Source organism: Ceratocystis lukuohia (genome assembly GCF_044167205.1).
Source record: "Ceratocystis lukuohia strain C4212 chromosome Unknown Supercontig5_pilon, whole genome shotgun sequence".
Lineage (NCBI taxonomy): Eukaryota > Fungi > Ascomycota > Sordariomycetes > Microascales > Ceratocystidaceae > Ceratocystis > Ceratocystis lukuohia.
The window spans coordinates 2028819-2045504 of record NW_027263524.1 but is presented as its reverse complement, the minus strand read 5'-3'; the positions used below and the strand labels follow the sequence as shown (position 1 = coordinate 2045504).

The window sequence follows — 16686 nt, the reverse complement described above, 5'->3', positions numbered from 1 at the left end:
AGGAGGTTTTCCAGGGTTCAAAAATAAAACAAGGCCAAATTTAAAATCCAGTGTAAGTATTGTTTCAGGGTATCTAGTGAGCTGGGCTTGAATACACTGGGCATTATGACTTGACATCCTGGAATACGTACAGCAATCTAGGGATGCCTTCTGAAGGACGCCACACTGGCCCCAGCATTCAAGGTCTACTCGGACATAAGCTTCACAGACAGAACAGACCTCAGAAGCACATAAAGGCAGTTGAGTAGATTCATGTCGATAGCAATCTCTCACAAAAGCAACCAGTAGATGGCTACCTCGACGTCAGAAGTAGATCATCGGTGTGCAGGGAGTTTATGTGGAGGCTGTGCATTGCTGAGGCGATGTGGATACCTATTCCACCGGTACTAAGGATACACTACAACAATAAACAGATCATCAGAGAAGTATCAAACACCGATCCATCCCCCAGTGATCGCAAGGATGCAGCATGTTGTCAGAACATGACTAAGCAGACATGCAGGAAAGGATACGTAACTGAGAACCCAAGTAAATATATCTCGTTATCGAAGTGCTAGTGGTTGTCCACAACAGAGGGCAGGCGGTGTGGAATATGTGGTAGGTCTAGCTCGGAACAACACTAGGTAAGCAAGCATTCGGTGTAGGTCCATAGTACTTGGCGAAGATTTAGACCTTGACCCTTGATTGATCAATCTACATGTTCAGTTTTCCTAGCACAATAGTGTAGACTTAGATTCGAGCTGCCCACTTATTCTATTTAGAACAAACTGTTGTTCTACTTTCCTAAAGGGATAATAGCTTTGTGGTGCTGAGGCTGCAGCGGGTAGTTGGTAGTCAAGTGGTACCTAAAGAAAATGGCAAGGAGGTAGACTTTTCATAGTCCTAGTAGACTGAAAGTAGATATCTTCAAGGCAAGACAGCGGGGCCGACAGACTCATCCGATTGCCATGTTTGAAATGTCATCAACACTAGTCTACTACAAGGAATCCCCAAGTCGCTAGACGGTCAACGAATGGAAGCAAGCGCCAGAAGCCTATATGCAAACACATGCCGAAGAGAGCTAGTACGAGATTGATTTAGCAGAGGCAGCAGATGAGAGGATTCTTGATAGAAAATGGGTCCTCTCCTACAAGAGAAATCAATCAGGAGCACATTTAAAGTCTTGAAAGGCAAGAGTAACGATTTGAGAAGATCTATAATTGAAAGATCCATTAGTGGTACTGTACACTGCCAAAGTGCCATCAGTCTCACTGTGCATGACAGTAGTCCTGTCTCTTCGGAAGAGCATGTCTCTCACCAGGTGGGATGTATCCAATATTTCCATGAATGAAAAGCTTCCACAGCCTATTAAATAAAAGGGTATACTGGAGAGTATAAGAACCACCTTCTCCAGATAAAGACAGCCACATTTGGCTTCAGAGACAGTCTGTTACTAGGGAATATCATCTTTACAAGAGTCATCACAGAATTGATGGACCTAAAACCAGTACTAGAAGATCCATGTCCAGTAACAAGTCTAGAGAGACAACGATTTATTGTGCTATGGGTAGATTAGTGATAGGAAATTCATTTCAGAGACTTGGAGTGCACTAGATTAGCTACAGAACAGGTCACTGCAACCCGCTCAATCTTCGAATGCACAAGAGGCAGAACCCTATCACTGTACCTCGGACTACAATATGTGTAAATGCAGAACTGCCTGCACTAGTCTAAATCGGTATGCATATATTGGAAGGTTGCTGAACAAGTGGGGGACCTATGGAAAAACTCGAAAAAAAGCCCAGCCACATGTCCGATGCGAAATCGTCGGCACCCGAAGAACCCGTCTGACAAGTGTGATCTTAAACTCAAGAACACACATAAGCAACTTATGGGAGATCTTCTTGGGTTCGGAAATAACACAAGGCCGGATTTAAAATTCGGTGTCAGTATTGCTTCAGAGTATCTAGCGAACCGAGCTTAAATACAAGTAGTCAGTATGACTTAACATACTGGAATATGTTTAGCAATCTAGGGATGAATTTCTGGTAAGAGAGGAGAAGAACACCACACTGGCCCCAGCATTCTAGGTCTATTCGGACGCAATCTTCAGACCTCAGAAACATGCAAAGGCAGTTGAGTAGATTCATGTCTACAGTAATCTTTGCCAAAAGCAACGAGCGGACCGCTACCTCGACGTCAGAAGTATATCACCGGTGAGCAGGGAGTCTATGTGGAAGTAGCACATTGCTGAGGCGATCTGGGCCCCTATTCCACTGGTACTAAGGATACACTACGGCAACCAACAGACTATCAGAGAAGTAAAAAACGCCCAGTTCCCACCGACCTTAAAGATACGTCATGTAGACCTAACAAATGAATCGTTGCAAATAAAAGTTCAAGCAGAGCGCATCACCATCGACTGCCTGCCTGCATCGGAAATACCGGCAGGCAGACTCACAACACCACTATTGAACAAAGGACACATAGTCTTCCCAAGATCTTTAGAGTGTAAAGATCCCCAGAGATGTGCAGGTGTGGGGAACTGGGGAATGTGATGCAAGATCAGAAGACATAGAAATGGTGGGCTTAGGCTAGAACAAAAGTCGAACTTTTAGTGTATCACTACGATCGAGCCTCACGAGGGGACGCCAGAAGATGACCAAGGTGATGTGCAGACAAGTCCACATAATTGTAAGCCTGGGTATGAATCTCTCGTAGTCGAGGTCCTTGGTGGAGAAAAGAAGAAAAGTTCAATCAAGACAACAATTTCACAGCAGAGGGCAGGGCGGTGTGGAACATGTGGTAGGTCTAGTCATATCTCAAGAACGTTTAGGCTGTTGTTGAAATATCTAAGGAAGATGATATTGATTATTTCCAATTGAATAAATGTGTCTTTTGTTTTTGTGCTATATTCTGTCTCAGGGATCGATATTTTTGGTACACTTACTTAGCATACAGGCTAAAGGGTAGCATCTAGGGTAATGTGGAAAGAGTTCACTCTGGTACTAGATTGCCATGCTTGGCAGTAGATCTAAATCCCATAATTGTGATGCGACCAGACCAAGACCCTAAAGCAATTCTGTTTGGTGCCAATGCTAAGGTGATAGGACGACACGATGGTGGCAGCCAAAGCACCGGCTGCTTATTTTTCTGTATCCAAGCACGATCTTCGCTGATAGTATAGCTATAAAATCTGGGGTGAAGCAACGATGTTGGGCTAACCAATGATGATGAACGTAGGTTTTGTCCATCATTTGAGAGAGCCACTGATGTCATTTCTCCATCATGGCCCTCGATAGTCTGTAGACATACGCCGGAAGTCGCATCCCAGATCTTGACTGTCTTGTCATAAGACCCTGATGCCAGTCGCTGTCCATCGTTTGAGAACGCCACTGATGTCACCTGTTGATCATGGCCCTCGAGAGTACGCAGACACGCACCAGAAGTCGCATCCCAGATCTTGACTGTCATGTCATAAGACCTTGATGCCAGTCGCTGTCCATCGTTTGAGAACGCCACTGATGCCACCCAACCACCATGGCCCTCGAGAGTACGCAGACACGCACCAGAAGTCGCATCCCAGATCTTGACTGTCTTGTCATAAGACCCTGATGCCAGTCGCTGTCCATCGTTTGAGAACGCCACTGATCTCACCGTGTCATCATGACCCTCAAGAGTCCGTAGGCAAACATCCCAATTCTTTTCAACCTGTGGTTTTGGCTCAATCCATTCCGGTTCTTCATGATTGTACATTTGCCTTATCAAGCTGTTTTTGGGACTAAATATAAGTGCTGAAACATAAACCTGTAGAGGCGCAATCTCAATAATTCCCCCATGGGAGAGGAGAAATCGTTGAGCGTCTTTGGCAATTTTCTGTAAATCTTGCGGTGCTTTCTTCTGCTACACGTTGTTAAATCCTGCTTCATCATAGCCCTTCCCATCGTCGTGAAACTACTTACTAAATAGGCCGTCAGCTTTTGTAATGCCCTTCCGGCGCTAGAAATACTGCGGAGAAGACTGCACACTTCCAACCACTGAAGGTACTTCTCTTTAAATAAAGCCAATATCCCCTTGTTTATGCTGACTACATCATCGGCTGGGGAATCGCAAAGATGGTCAACCCAGAACAGGCAAGAATATCGAATGGGAGCCAGTGGGTCAGGTTCAGGAACTGAAACCTCGTCAATCCGATATCCAGGCGCCTCCAAGCCGTAAATGTCGCGCCGTAGTACTTCATGCAAAATGTCAAGGGATCGTAACGCGACCCTTTGGTGCTGGTATTGTAAGATCTCGACTGATGCTTTCTCCAGACAATAGTCCTTTGCTGACTGATGCACAAAAGAAACTACATTGTTATGAACAGTCAATAAAGATCCGCATAAGTTGATGATTCTTTGCACCTCCTCCTCGCCCACGTCGTTTAATGCCTCGACAAGAACATAGAGCTCTTCCAAAGTAAGAGGCTGGTACACGATCAAGATATGACCAAGGATATCTTCGCATAGCTTTGCATCTTTTGACTCGGATATATGCATCAAAATTCGTTGGTATAGCTCATCAAGTCCGGCTGGATATGATTTCAGCGTATCTTTAATGTGCCAGTTGCGAGTTTCTGGAAGGGAAAGCTGTTGATAAACCAGGGCTACCCAAAGGAAAGTACCACCCGCATTCGCCTGCAGATGTTGTAAGACAGCCGCCTTTGTGTGGTCATTGTATTTCTTTTTCCGTGAAAGCTCATCTACCTTCAACTGGATGTAGAAGTGGACTGCATCAGAGACCGAGCCCTGGTTTACTTCAAGGTGTATCTTGACCCTTTGCTCTGCATCATCCAGAATTTCCTCGATATCTGGCCAATTGCGGCTCGACACTATCCATTTGGCGGCTGAGGGCTGCGCGATAAATTCAAGCAATCTTTGACGGCCTTCACTACACTCATCCAGGGCATCGACAATCAGGATGACATTTCTCAGACTCGAGTCACTCAGCATAGCGCTCATTATCCCACACAGCTCATGCCAAGCATTTTCGTCCTTGAACAGTTCTTTCTTGTAGTCGTACTTGCTTCGCACATACTTGGTCAGATGTGGATTATGGTATGCCAAGTCATATATCAGGCCTCGTAACACAGAGGTGGCCGTGTTCACTTGATTGTTTCCAGCTTGGCAAAAGAAGTAGGAAAGAGGCACTGATTTTTTCGAATCCAAGTGATCAATGATGCCGCAAAGGAGCATCGTCTTGCCCTTACCAGGTTCGCCCTTGATCCAAAGAATTCGGGATTCTTCTTCAATTTGGAACCGTTGAAAGTCTTCGTGTTCAACAATCCATTTGTAGCAGTCATTCAGCAAGCCGCCTTTTTTGCTTTCGATGCTCGTCTTGTCTGTTCGGGGATCGGCCACGTAAAGCTCCTGAAGACACTTCTTGTCTTCTTCGCTGTGGTAGATTTCAGGCTGTAAAACGCTTCTCGCTGTCAAGGCTGTAACGAACTCCATGACAGATTGCTTGTTCTCATTGAGATAGTTGTTCGTGTGTGCCGAGATATTGCTCAACTCTTGGCAATCCGAGATTTTGGTGTCTTTAAGGCCATTATCGACATTGAATCTATGGTACATTCCAGTGCTTGCATATATGTGTTTGAGTCGCAAGTCGGCTTGCTTAGAACTAGTGGCCATTTTCGAAAGCGCTTCGAGCACAGAACTTTCCGAATTCTTGATCTCGATAATATCATCGAGGCCTGTCCCAATGCTGAGAATCATCATCTCCTTGCCTGGTAGCTGCTCCTTAGCCTCTGCGATGAGGACTTCGCATGGATTATTGTGGCCATAGCTGGCATCGATAAATTCGATATCGTCGCGGCCAAGTTTTATTGATTCGAAGAAGGTAGCGGCTGCAGATGTGGCTCTAGCTACTTTCCAAACTTCACATCCTCTAAAGTTCTCACGTGTGTTATAAGTTGTGAATAACGTTGGTTTCGTGTCAAGATTGACTTTAGTCATCGCTAGAACAGCCCTAGACAAACAAAACACAATATTAGATATAACGGCCTTCCAGGCATGCATGTATAGAACTTACGTCTTCGTGCCACGTTCGTCGAGGAACAACATATCTTCATGTAGACACATGTCAAGGCCGGTTATAGAGCCGCCACTCTGTCTCAAACATTGTTTATCTTGGCAGTTGTTGCGAATCATTCGTTTAATCGCAATCTCTAACTCCCGAGCCGAAAAGGCGCTTGAGGGTTCAGTAGCGGGTGCTGACTTTTGGACGAATACCGTATTGGCAAGGATTTTATACTCTTGGATGGATTTATGGACGCTCATTCTTAGTCGGCCAAGCATGATGGCAATGATCCTATGCGAAGGGTGTTAACGAAACTTTTATAACATACAAGTATAGTCAGCAAACTTCATACCCGCCAGTTCCCGTTCCCCCAATAAAGTCAAATCTTTCGCAAGGTTTTGGTACATCAGAAAGACGCTCCGATTTCTTTATACACTCCATGATCTCCTCGAGGATCAGCAAACTGGATAGTCCACGGACACCACCACCATCTACAACAGTTAGCTACACGACAACACAACAGATTGACATTAGAATGGCATACCGAGACAGAGGATCTTCGAGGGCGACCCGGTGGCTAGTAGCGTAGATGAGCTCATGATGGTCAAGCGTTAGCGAAAAAATCAGGCCAGAAATCGAAGTGCAGGAGACGCGTGAATTCGAAGATATGCAGCAAAGATCAATGTGGAATAGTTTGGACAGTGGTGTTGTTCACTTTCCGTGTATACGCAGATAACTTAGAGATACGAGTAAGAAAAAGAAAAGTCCAGTCAGGCTGGAGAAAACAGATCTTGTGAGGGGAATGATCCCAAGGAGACAGTTTACGCCCAGTTTATTGGCTACTAGAACGCTATTCAGGATGTCACAACCTTCTGTCAGCAGTTCGCTGGATATCCAGCATTGATGCCCAACCAAGTAAGTAGGGTGGTATTTACCTCGAACCAGTTCGCACTGCAGCTTCAGAGAGTAGTTTTTCATGGAGTGCTCAACATCTAGAACTAGCACTATGACTTTGAATAGCTATACATATTTGATGGCGTAGGTCTTTTTTTAGACATACACCAAAGGGATGCTGTTTTGTTGGTAGACGCTCGTGAATCTAGCAGCTAACGCCATCTTTGCACAGTGGTATCGTGTATCTATAGATTGTGCTTCGTATTTAAATCTAGCAGTAGACTCCATCCAGTTGAGCCTACAATAAAATGTCGCCAGTTAGTATCAATCAAGAGTCACAACTTCTGTCAGTCATGCTTTTTTAAGCATGTAATGTTAATTCCGTTCCTCAATTATACACATGTCAGCCCATCCTCGCTTCGATGATACTGGGCATGGGCAAATCAGGGCAAACTTGGGGGATCTTCACCAATGTCTCTCACAACTGATCAACAAGCTTCTGCAGCTCAGAAGCGACTCGCTATTAGACTTTGAAGCAGTCGTAGCAATGCATTAGAGAATGCAGTTGACCCAATCATCGGTCGTAGTCAATATCCTAGAAAACCACACAAGTCTCCGTGTTTCCACTGCACTCAGATTGGGGCTTTGCAGGCGGGCCGAGCCTCGAAAATACACAAGGCTAGGCGATTAGGCTTGCCTCTGCATTTTTACTGCCAGCGGCAACAAATAAGCAAGCAGCCGTTTATACCTTGGCACCATAGACAAAACCAACTGCAGTGGCATTAGCGCACAGACAGACTGCATGTCCCTTGGAGTAGCGGAACGTGAGTCATCACCATCTCAGCCATGCAGTATCTAAACGCGCTATTTGGAATTTTTCTCTTGAAAAATCACCATGTAAATAGCCCAGATAAGGCGGGGGAGGGGTATTATGGCGTCTGCCATCTGGCACCAGGTGACAGACAGTCTAGTCAGCCCTGATCTAAAGCTCACAACGCACGGACATGGCGGGGTTATTTCAATTAGGTCAATGCTTTGTTCAGCTTTGATTGAAGTCTTGATTTGGGGCTAGGATTTTTAGGAGTCTCGCTTGTCTAGGGCATTGGCTTAGCATGTACGCTCCTAATGCACTAAAGCTAATAACAATGAATCTAGACAAGGCCTTGTCTTTCAAACAATAAACCCCTTAATAATGCTCTGCAAAACCCTTCGGTCATGAAAGAAACTCCGACTAGAATGTCGGAATTGAATCCACATGCATCCTTTTTTATCAATGACTGCAAGGCTTTCAAGACTTCCCGTTTCTCCGATTTGGTGAGTCGCAAAATATCGGATACTATTTTGAGTCAAGCCCCCCCAACAGACAGAATGATGCCAAGGTTGGTTTTGTCGTCTCCTGAAGGAAGGCGAACTATAGTGCCAGTTAGTTCGCCCCGCAGGCACATCACCAAACCAACGATAGGCACTTCGCCGAACCCAAGCTGAGAGCATCCAACCTTGATGTAATCATCAGCCGAGTTCGTGCATTTGTCCAAGGTATCGTATCAAAGGCGCGATTTTCCATCTGCACAAGGATACAGTCAAGGTAGGCTTCTCGATTTTGCCTCTTAGGAACAAACACTAGAATGAGAATATTAGCCCCCTAAAATTCAGTAGGGAGATAGCAAGCGGTAAGGGACCTGTGCATCTTGCAGAAGCTGACGATTGTGGGTTTAGCAATGCGCCTACAGAGCAGGCCGAAAAACGCCTGACCGTAAGATAGCACTGCCTTAGACCCATAACGCAAATCTCTCCGACAGAGACTCCGAGCAGAGATCGGAGAAAACTTTGAAAAGGGACGGGCCTAGGGGGTTACTGTACATTGGCATCCATCGAATGCAACGAGGGGGCTGAGTTTTGCAACACCCTCCAATATCTCCGATGCCAGCACTACGCCAACAAAGAAAGACATCCAGCATCAGCACTTCTTCCAGCTCCTCTCCCAATTTAATGCTCTATTCATAAAGTAGGGGGTAGATTGCGCAACTAGGATTTTTACAATTGTCTGAAACATCCACCAAACGATGCATCCAGCCAGAGACAAGTCTCTCTGCTAGGGTAGATTCACAAACATTAAAAGGGATCCGGTAAGAAAGGAGAGCAAGAAGCCCGACTATCTTCTCGTCCATGGCGTATACGCCTAGATCAGGAGAACGCTTTTGTAAGCAAAGTTTCGTGGTATCCTGTTTAGAACTTCATGAGCTAATGCTGCCCATAAAGGATATCCAAAAGCCCCCCACAGCGTTACAGGGTTGTACTTGGTGCCACAAGCTGATCCGGGACCGGCTCAGCATAGAGGTGTTTGGTAAAAAACTGGAAATGGGGAGGGAAGATCTTTCGACACTGCGGTCTCGTCAATACAAATGACAAAAATTCGAGATCAGGCTCTGAGGCCTTGCCGCCGTTCTCATCGCAGGATGCAGTGGGCCTATTTCGGTTTATTGCACACTCCGACCCCCAAACATGTTGCCAGACTGTGAAAAAAGAAGGAAGCAAATTGTGGACGCCATGGCAGGCAGTATTCTTAGCATACGGTTTCCTCCGAGAACAAAAGACTTTTGGTTTGATATACACAGCCTGGTAGATCTCGTGACACAGCGTGGTGCAAAGGTTCAAGGAATGGGAATATGCTTGATTACGTGGCCTTAATATTTCTCGACGGTTACTGGGAATACTAACCCCTTTAGTGCTCGTACATGCATCTCATGCAATGCGGGTTGCTGAAAAAGAAAAGGCTAGTGAGAGATGCCCTAGCACCTGATCTGTATGGCACATCTTGCAAGTGCCTAAACTAAGAACACAGTGTGAATGCGACAATCCTTAGGGCTAGAAGCATGCTATTAACCCTCACACTGATCAAAGATCAGTGTGAGAACTATATCTCCAGGATTGCGATTGCATGTCCAATGCCACACCACAAAGCTCTGGCCTGAATAACATGCAATTTATTCTCAATGCTTTAACTTTCAACATCAGGTATTAAAGAATAAAACAGGAACAGTGTAGAATATTCATTTTCATTAGTACTATTTGTGCAGACACCGATATTCCCCCCACAAGACGCATATAAGATCTGTCTTCTAAATGAAGCTTTCCTACAAACTTTCCCGATAGCCTTGGAGTGTCGCCCATGAATTCCTGTGGGTGACTGAGGTTCTCTAGCATGTTACAGTTTGGCGGTTGCCATTTTTGTCTCGGAGCCCCCATGACTGAATTAGGCGTTGTATTGTTTGAAATCGGCGTTTCTAAAGCATACTACCAATGCTCTGACAATAGAGCCTCAGCTCAGTGTAGCCCTGTTATTCAGCTCACGTTGGTAGTAGCAATGCTGCACCTAGGTTTTATTCAAAAAGCCCCCGTGAGCCCGCCATGATTATGCATAAGTCTCGTAAATCAAATATGTAGGGACAAGACTGTTTGCGAGCCCAACATTTTCTTGACCTATATTGTAGTTTGAGCTTTAGTTCTTGCCCTATCTATGTCTAGTATGAATGTTGCGGTCTATCCGAAGCAACCTTAGATAAATATCTACTATACATGATTAATTAATCCAATTCCCAACAAAAGTAAAAAAAAAATCGATTATTCTCAGCAAATTTGACTGAATTTCGGTGAAGCCAACAATATATCATCCCAACAAAGGATGTTTTACTTTTAGACAGCTCGTCTCTGTTAATTCTTAGTTCTGCACTTATCCCCAAACAGAATAGAATAGTACTAGTCTATCAGAGGGGCGCCTTTTCAGAAGATTAGGAAGAGTAATTGAAGCTTACTCACAATAAACTACTGCCTACAGGGGGCTTAGCACGGAAAGATGTGGGGTGGGGCGTTCAGGCCTTTTGATTGGTGGTGATGCGGGGATAGATCCCTGGTTTTGCTCTCTTTCCCTTCTCTTCGTCTTTGGTTTGGTTCTGTCTTGTTTTCTCCTTTTTTTGACTTCAGGAGAAAGGGAAGTAACAAGCTTGCTGGGGAGAATATGTGCTTCTCGTCCAAAATCTGTTGCCAGCTTTGCGTAGGGTCAACTCTGTCCGGTAAACAATCCAGCGTCGCCCGATCCTGGTGATTCCAGTAGACGATAAATAAATTCAAATAAAACCAAATCGAACCACTACACACAAGTCTTGTGAAAAATCAGCTTCGCAATATGTGCACATAATTTTGGCCTATAAATTAACATATCGGATCCTCCGTGCTGAAAAAGAAACAATGTTTCACAGCTACATTGAGACAAGCTTTATTGGAGTAGCTCCTAATAACATAGTAAGCTGAAGCCGTCTCGGGTCACAGCAAAAGCGGTACGTACTATGGTGATTTGGCATGAATAATCTTGATTTAGCCCCCTGTCTGTGAAGTGTGGGTCAGTCACATGTGCTGTGCTACAGGTGTGGCTGAGACAGGTACAAGCAGGCCAATGTGATTGGTTAGCTGTGGTAAGGATTAAAATATTCCGATTGGGGATTCCAAGAACAAAGCGCTAAATCAAATCAATTCACACAATGATGTGTCGTATGTTTAGCCGCTTTTATTCCGGGAGAAGCCAGAATCCCACTTTAGGCTTGATTGGAATATATTTAAGGCCTCCTCTCCTGTAAGAACACATTTTAAACTCGACAAAATCTTTTTAGACATCGGGTCAGTGTTCCCTCCCCGCGTTTGCTGCGAGGTCTGCAACCGCTTTGTTTCCTTCTTTCACTATGCATTCTCGCAAACGATCGACCTTGCCTTCTTCGCTGATGATCTGATATCATCATTATTTTAAACCAGAAATAATCTATTCTACGGGATGGACAATCTAGATTTCCCGGTTGTCAAAGCAGTGAAGGCTGCATTGGTAGCTCTCAAGAAGTAAGTGAGATGTACAGTCGAATGAACAGATAGGATCTGATCTAACCCAAGTCTCCAGTGGATAGAGAAAAAGAATCGGAAACAAAGGCTCGTGTTGATGCCGAGAAACATCGTGCCGCTGAAAAATACAATCGGCTTGCGGAGAACGACATCCATATGGCAGAACAGAACGCCCATCCGTTCACGCATACATTTACTACCTCTACGCGTACTGCTTTTAAACTCTCAGAATACGCCAAAAAGGGTTGGAAACCACTGCCAAAGGCTCAACATCCGTTCTTGGCCACAACTGTCCTAGAAAGGTGCTTCCATGGGCCGATTTCACAGAGCTTCGCCAGCGACAATTCACCGATATTTCTAATGCCGTTGATGATAGGCTATTACTTCCGTCACTTCCAGACATTTGTGTGCTGCAAAGGATGGCTCAGGGATGGATGGCTCACATGATGAGAAGTCAAGAGAGCTGATATCCCGGAGCTGGCGACTGCCGTAAGTGCATCTACTTCACGTGGCCGCAGACCCTCACTAGATATCTCGCACGCGAGACGCAATCGAAAGCGTCCTGCCAACTCACCTCCTGATACTGATGGCACACGGCCGATCAAAGCACAGTCATCTGAGCGCAAAGTCAAGCCGGATGGCACATGTGTTAGGATTACAAATGGATTGCCAAAGGTGAAAGACCTTCGTACCATTATATGGTTACTCTCGGGCTTCCGTGCGGCTTTATCTCAACTGGCCAAGCCACAATCCTGCTCCACGTCGAGTATAAAGAGGCATCAGAGCTCTATTTCCGTCTTCGAACACATCAAGAAGAAATCAGTGGCATTTTGTCTCGCGGCTTAGAAGATCCACTAGTTCAGGACAGCCAAAACCTTGCCCTGATCCTGCTTCCCCAACACTCCCAACCCAGGCTGAGATGAAGGACGAACTGGAAAAAATGCATCTGAAGTCGGAACAGTCTGGGCGTGCCCGGAAAGATAGGCTCAAACAGTTCCATTAACAAATCAAAAATCTCCAACGGTAATTGTCTGCAGGTCTTACGCAAACTCCTCCGCCTTGTGCACCCGCTGTACCGGGAACCTCGTCATGGACCCACCAAATCCAGCATATAGGTGCTGGTTTGGATGTCCACAGGTTCCACGCAAACTCCTCCGCCTTGTGCACCCGCTGTACCCGGAACCTCGCCATGGACCCACCAAATCCAGCATATCGGTGCTGGTTTGGATGTCCACAGGTTCCACGCAAACTCCTCCGCCTTGTGCACCCGCTGTATCCGGAACCTGGTCATGGACCCACCAAATCCAGCATATCGGTGCTGGTTTGGATGTCCACAGGTTCCACGCAAACTCCTCCGCCTTGTGCACCCGCTGTACCGGGAACCTCGCCATGGACCCACCAAATCCAGCATATAGGTGCTGGTTTGGATGTCCACAGGTTCCACGGAAATAACTTCTCCGTCTTGTGCACCCGCTGTACCCGGAACCTGGTCATGGGCCCCACCAAATCCAGCATATCGGTGCTGGTTTGGATGACCACAGGTTCCACGCAAACTCCTCCGCCTTGTGCACCCGCTGTATCCGGAACCTCGCCATGGACCCACCAAATCCAGCATATCGGTGCTGGTTTGGATGTCCACTGGTTCCACACAAATAACTCCGCCTTGTGCACCCGCTGTACCCGGAATCTGGTCATGGGCCCCACCAAATCCAGCATATCGGTGCTGGTTTGGATGTCCACAGGTTCCACGCAAACTCCTCCGCCTTGTGCACCCGCTGTACCGGGAACCTCGCCATGGACCCACCAAATCCAGCATATAGGTGCTGGTTTGGATGTCCACAGGTTCCACGGAAATAACTTCTCCGTCTTGTGCACCCGCTGTACCCGGAACCTGGTCATGGGCCCCACCAAATCCAGCATATCGGTGCTGGTTTGGATGACCACAGGTTCCACGCAAACTCCTCCGCCTTGTGCACCCGCTGTATCCGGAACCTGGTCATGGACCCACCAAATCCAGCATATCGGTGCTGGTTTGGATGTCCACAGGTTCCACGCAAACTCCTCCGCCTTGTGCACCCGCTGTACCCGGAACCTGGTCATGGACCCACCAAATCCAGCATATCGGTGCTGGTTTGGATGTCCACAGGTTCCACGGAAATAACTTCTCCGCCTTGTGCACCCGCTGTATCCGGAACCTCGCCATGGACCCACCAAATCCAGCATATCGGTGCTGGTTTGGATGTCCACAGGTTCCACACAAATAACTTCTCCGCCTTGTGCACCCGCTGTACCGGGAATCTCCTCAATGACACCACCAAATCCAGCATGTATGCGTGTAGACGGGAATGTCCACACAGCCACAAAATGCAGTGTCTTCACAATATGAGCATGGGAAAGCTAGCAACTACACAGCTGTACAGTTATTACATACATTGGGTACCATTTACCCAGACCCCCCACGTAAGGGGACGTGCCCTCAACAATATCACTGAAAAAGATGGATACACTCTGCCACTGATCCACGACATCCTCCACGACATCGCCTCGGCCAAATACTCTTCCACGGTCGATGTCATCTCTGCTTTCCACCGCCTACGGATCAAAGAAAGCCAGCACATAAGGAAAGGGGTAACTGAACGTTGGAGAAAGGAAAATATAGAACTGTAAGGAAACTTAAATGGAAATACTGGACTTATATTGTCACAGAACAACACAAATAGAAAACACAACATATCTCATAGTCGAAGTACTCAGGGGCTGAGGAAGGAAAGAGCGAAGAATGAATACAATCAATTATAAAGCATGTTGCATATCTTTTGTGTAAACATACCCCTGCTGAAGTTAACTACCCTATCCGTGATAAAGAAATGCTGGCAATCTTCTCCTGTTTGAAACACTGGCTGGTATCACATTCCAAGTACACGCCGATCACCACAATCTCTTTTACTTCCCGACCCGTTAGACCCTTTCGGAACGCCAACGCCGCTGGTCCTATGAGCTATCTGGGTTCGACTTTACTCCTGTACACAGACCTGGAACTGCGCAAGTCACCTCAGAGGCCCTGTCACGGCGAGACCAAGACCTCCCACACGACTCCTTGGACGATAGACTGCAATCGAGGGTACATCTCGTGGCAACGACTCTACCAGCACATCACTGCAGCCATCCAAGGTAAAAGTCCTGGCAAAGACCCAGAGGCATGGAAGTCGCCTCTAATCCAGTCTCCCTTCACCCTTTGCAAAATAAGAACCTCACAACCTTTGAAGCGCCGCTTTAAAATCGGCGAGAGATACTAGCTGTACAAGAAAAGACTCAGATGTTCCCAAATGGTTGGGGCCTGCCTTGGTAGATCAGTGAATGCTCCTCTTACCTATTCTGGCGTGATCGCCTATAAATTCCCGCTTACGAACCACTCCACACAGGTATAATCCAAGCTACCCATCACCCAGGCCTGACAAGCAGCCCCGGCGCCACCACCATACGACCATACGAGACCTGGTGAGCCGCTCTTATGCCTGGCCTGGGCTTACTGAAGATGTGCATCGTTTTGTAGGGAACTGTGATACCTGTGGCCAGTGTAAAATTTAGCGTGAGCAAAAACGCGGTTTACTGAAACCTCTTCCCATCCCAGAGCGTGCTTGGCAGGAAATTGCACTCGAATTTCGTTGTCAACCGCTCTCCGTCCAAGGGCTGCACCACCACTATGGATGCCATGACTGCTTGTCTAAGTTAAAGGCTCTTACACCTTTAAAGTCTTCCACTACCCATGATGTTGCCCACGCTTTCTTAGTCCATATACTCGCCCGCCATGGAACCCCACGAGCTATTACCTTTGGCCGTGGCCCACAAGTTCGTCGGCCTTTTCTAGGCTGAATGCTGCCAACTCGGTATCTCCTGCCGATTGTCTACTGCATTCACCCTGAGACTAATGGAGCACAAAAACGGTATAACTAGGAAATAGAAACCTACCTCCGAGCATTCACTGCCTATCTCCAAGATGACTGGGTTTCTTTGCTGTCCCAAACACAAATCGCCTTGAGCAACCGAGTCTTAGCATCGATAGGGATTGGCCCATTCTTCTTCTGCCATGGCTACTACATAGACTCCAATGAAACTAATGTATTATGCCCTACTCCTACTTGCTTAGGTATATTTTCTGCCACATTTGGACACAACTGGTTGTCAAAACACCGTGAAGCCTCCGCATTTTCCCAAGCATCTATGGCCTTGTCCCAAAAAGTGTCGAATGGCCATGCCAATAGAGGCCGACAAATCGCAGAATCCTTCCAGGTTGGTGACAAAGTCAACCCTAGGCTCAAGAATGTCCGCACCCAGCGGCCCCCGAAGAAGCTCGGCATTCACCCGGTGTTCCATGTCAGCCTGGTCCGCCGAAAGCGAGACGGCCCACTGCCATTCCAAGTGCTTTCTGATCCCGAGCCGCCACCGACAGCACGAGAAGCATTCACAGACGATGCAATCGAAGGATAATACAGGGTAGACAAGATACTACAACACAGACAATACAGGAAGTGATGCTAATTACTGGTAAAGTAGAGTGGTCATGCAGAACCAACCTGGGAGCCACTAGCAGTAAACCATGCTATTGGCCGAGGAACATTGCCCAATTCTTGGTTCTAACTTGTCCATCTGATCCTTGAAGTAAGCGCGGATCTTGATCGGGTTAAATATTTCTTGTCTAAGTGTCCAGACAGAACAAAAGCCCATGGGATAGGCCTTTCTTATCATATTAGAAGTTACCCCGGAGAGCGTTCGGCCGAACTTGCTTAGGGGCAACAATCCGGTAACCCCGACCCAGTTTACCAGCAGATTGCATGCTTATTTATAATGGACTATACTTGGAAATAATAG

At 46.6% G+C, this 16686-nt stretch overlaps 3 protein-coding genes across 3 annotated transcripts; 1 reads left to right on the top strand and 2 right to left on the bottom strand.

Moving 5' to 3' along the window:
- Positions 1-2976: 2976 nt before the first annotated feature.
- Positions 2977-6638, bottom strand: HOO65_050454 (Vegetative incompatibility protein HET-E-1; the record flags this gene model as incomplete). The annotated part of the gene is made up of 5 exons (XM_071003120.1): positions 2977-3879; positions 3942-5988; positions 6052-6330; positions 6392-6530; positions 6584-6638. 5 exons carry the CDS (start codon positions 6636-6638, stop codon positions 2977-2979), a joined length of 3423 nt encoding a protein of 1140 aa, XP_070858513.1.
- Positions 6639-13104: 6466 nt separating this feature from the next.
- On the bottom strand, positions 13105-14393 carry HOO65_050453 (Retrotransposable element Tf2 155 kDa protein type 1; the record flags this gene model as incomplete). The annotated part of the gene is made up of 2 exons (XM_071003403.1): positions 13105-14214; positions 14265-14393. The coding sequence occupies 2 exons, from the start codon at positions 14391-14393 to the stop codon at positions 13105-13107; spliced, it is 1239 nt and encodes a 412-aa protein (XP_070858512.1).
- Positions 14394-16038: 1645 nt separating this feature from the next.
- HOO65_050452 (uncharacterized protein) lies at positions 16039-16305 on the top strand (the record flags this gene model as incomplete). The annotated part of the gene is made up of 1 exon (XM_071000897.1): positions 16039-16305. The coding sequence occupies one exon, from the start codon at positions 16039-16041 to the stop codon at positions 16303-16305; it is 267 nt and encodes an 88-aa protein (XP_070858511.1).
- Between the last annotated feature and the right edge of the window lie 381 nt (positions 16306-16686).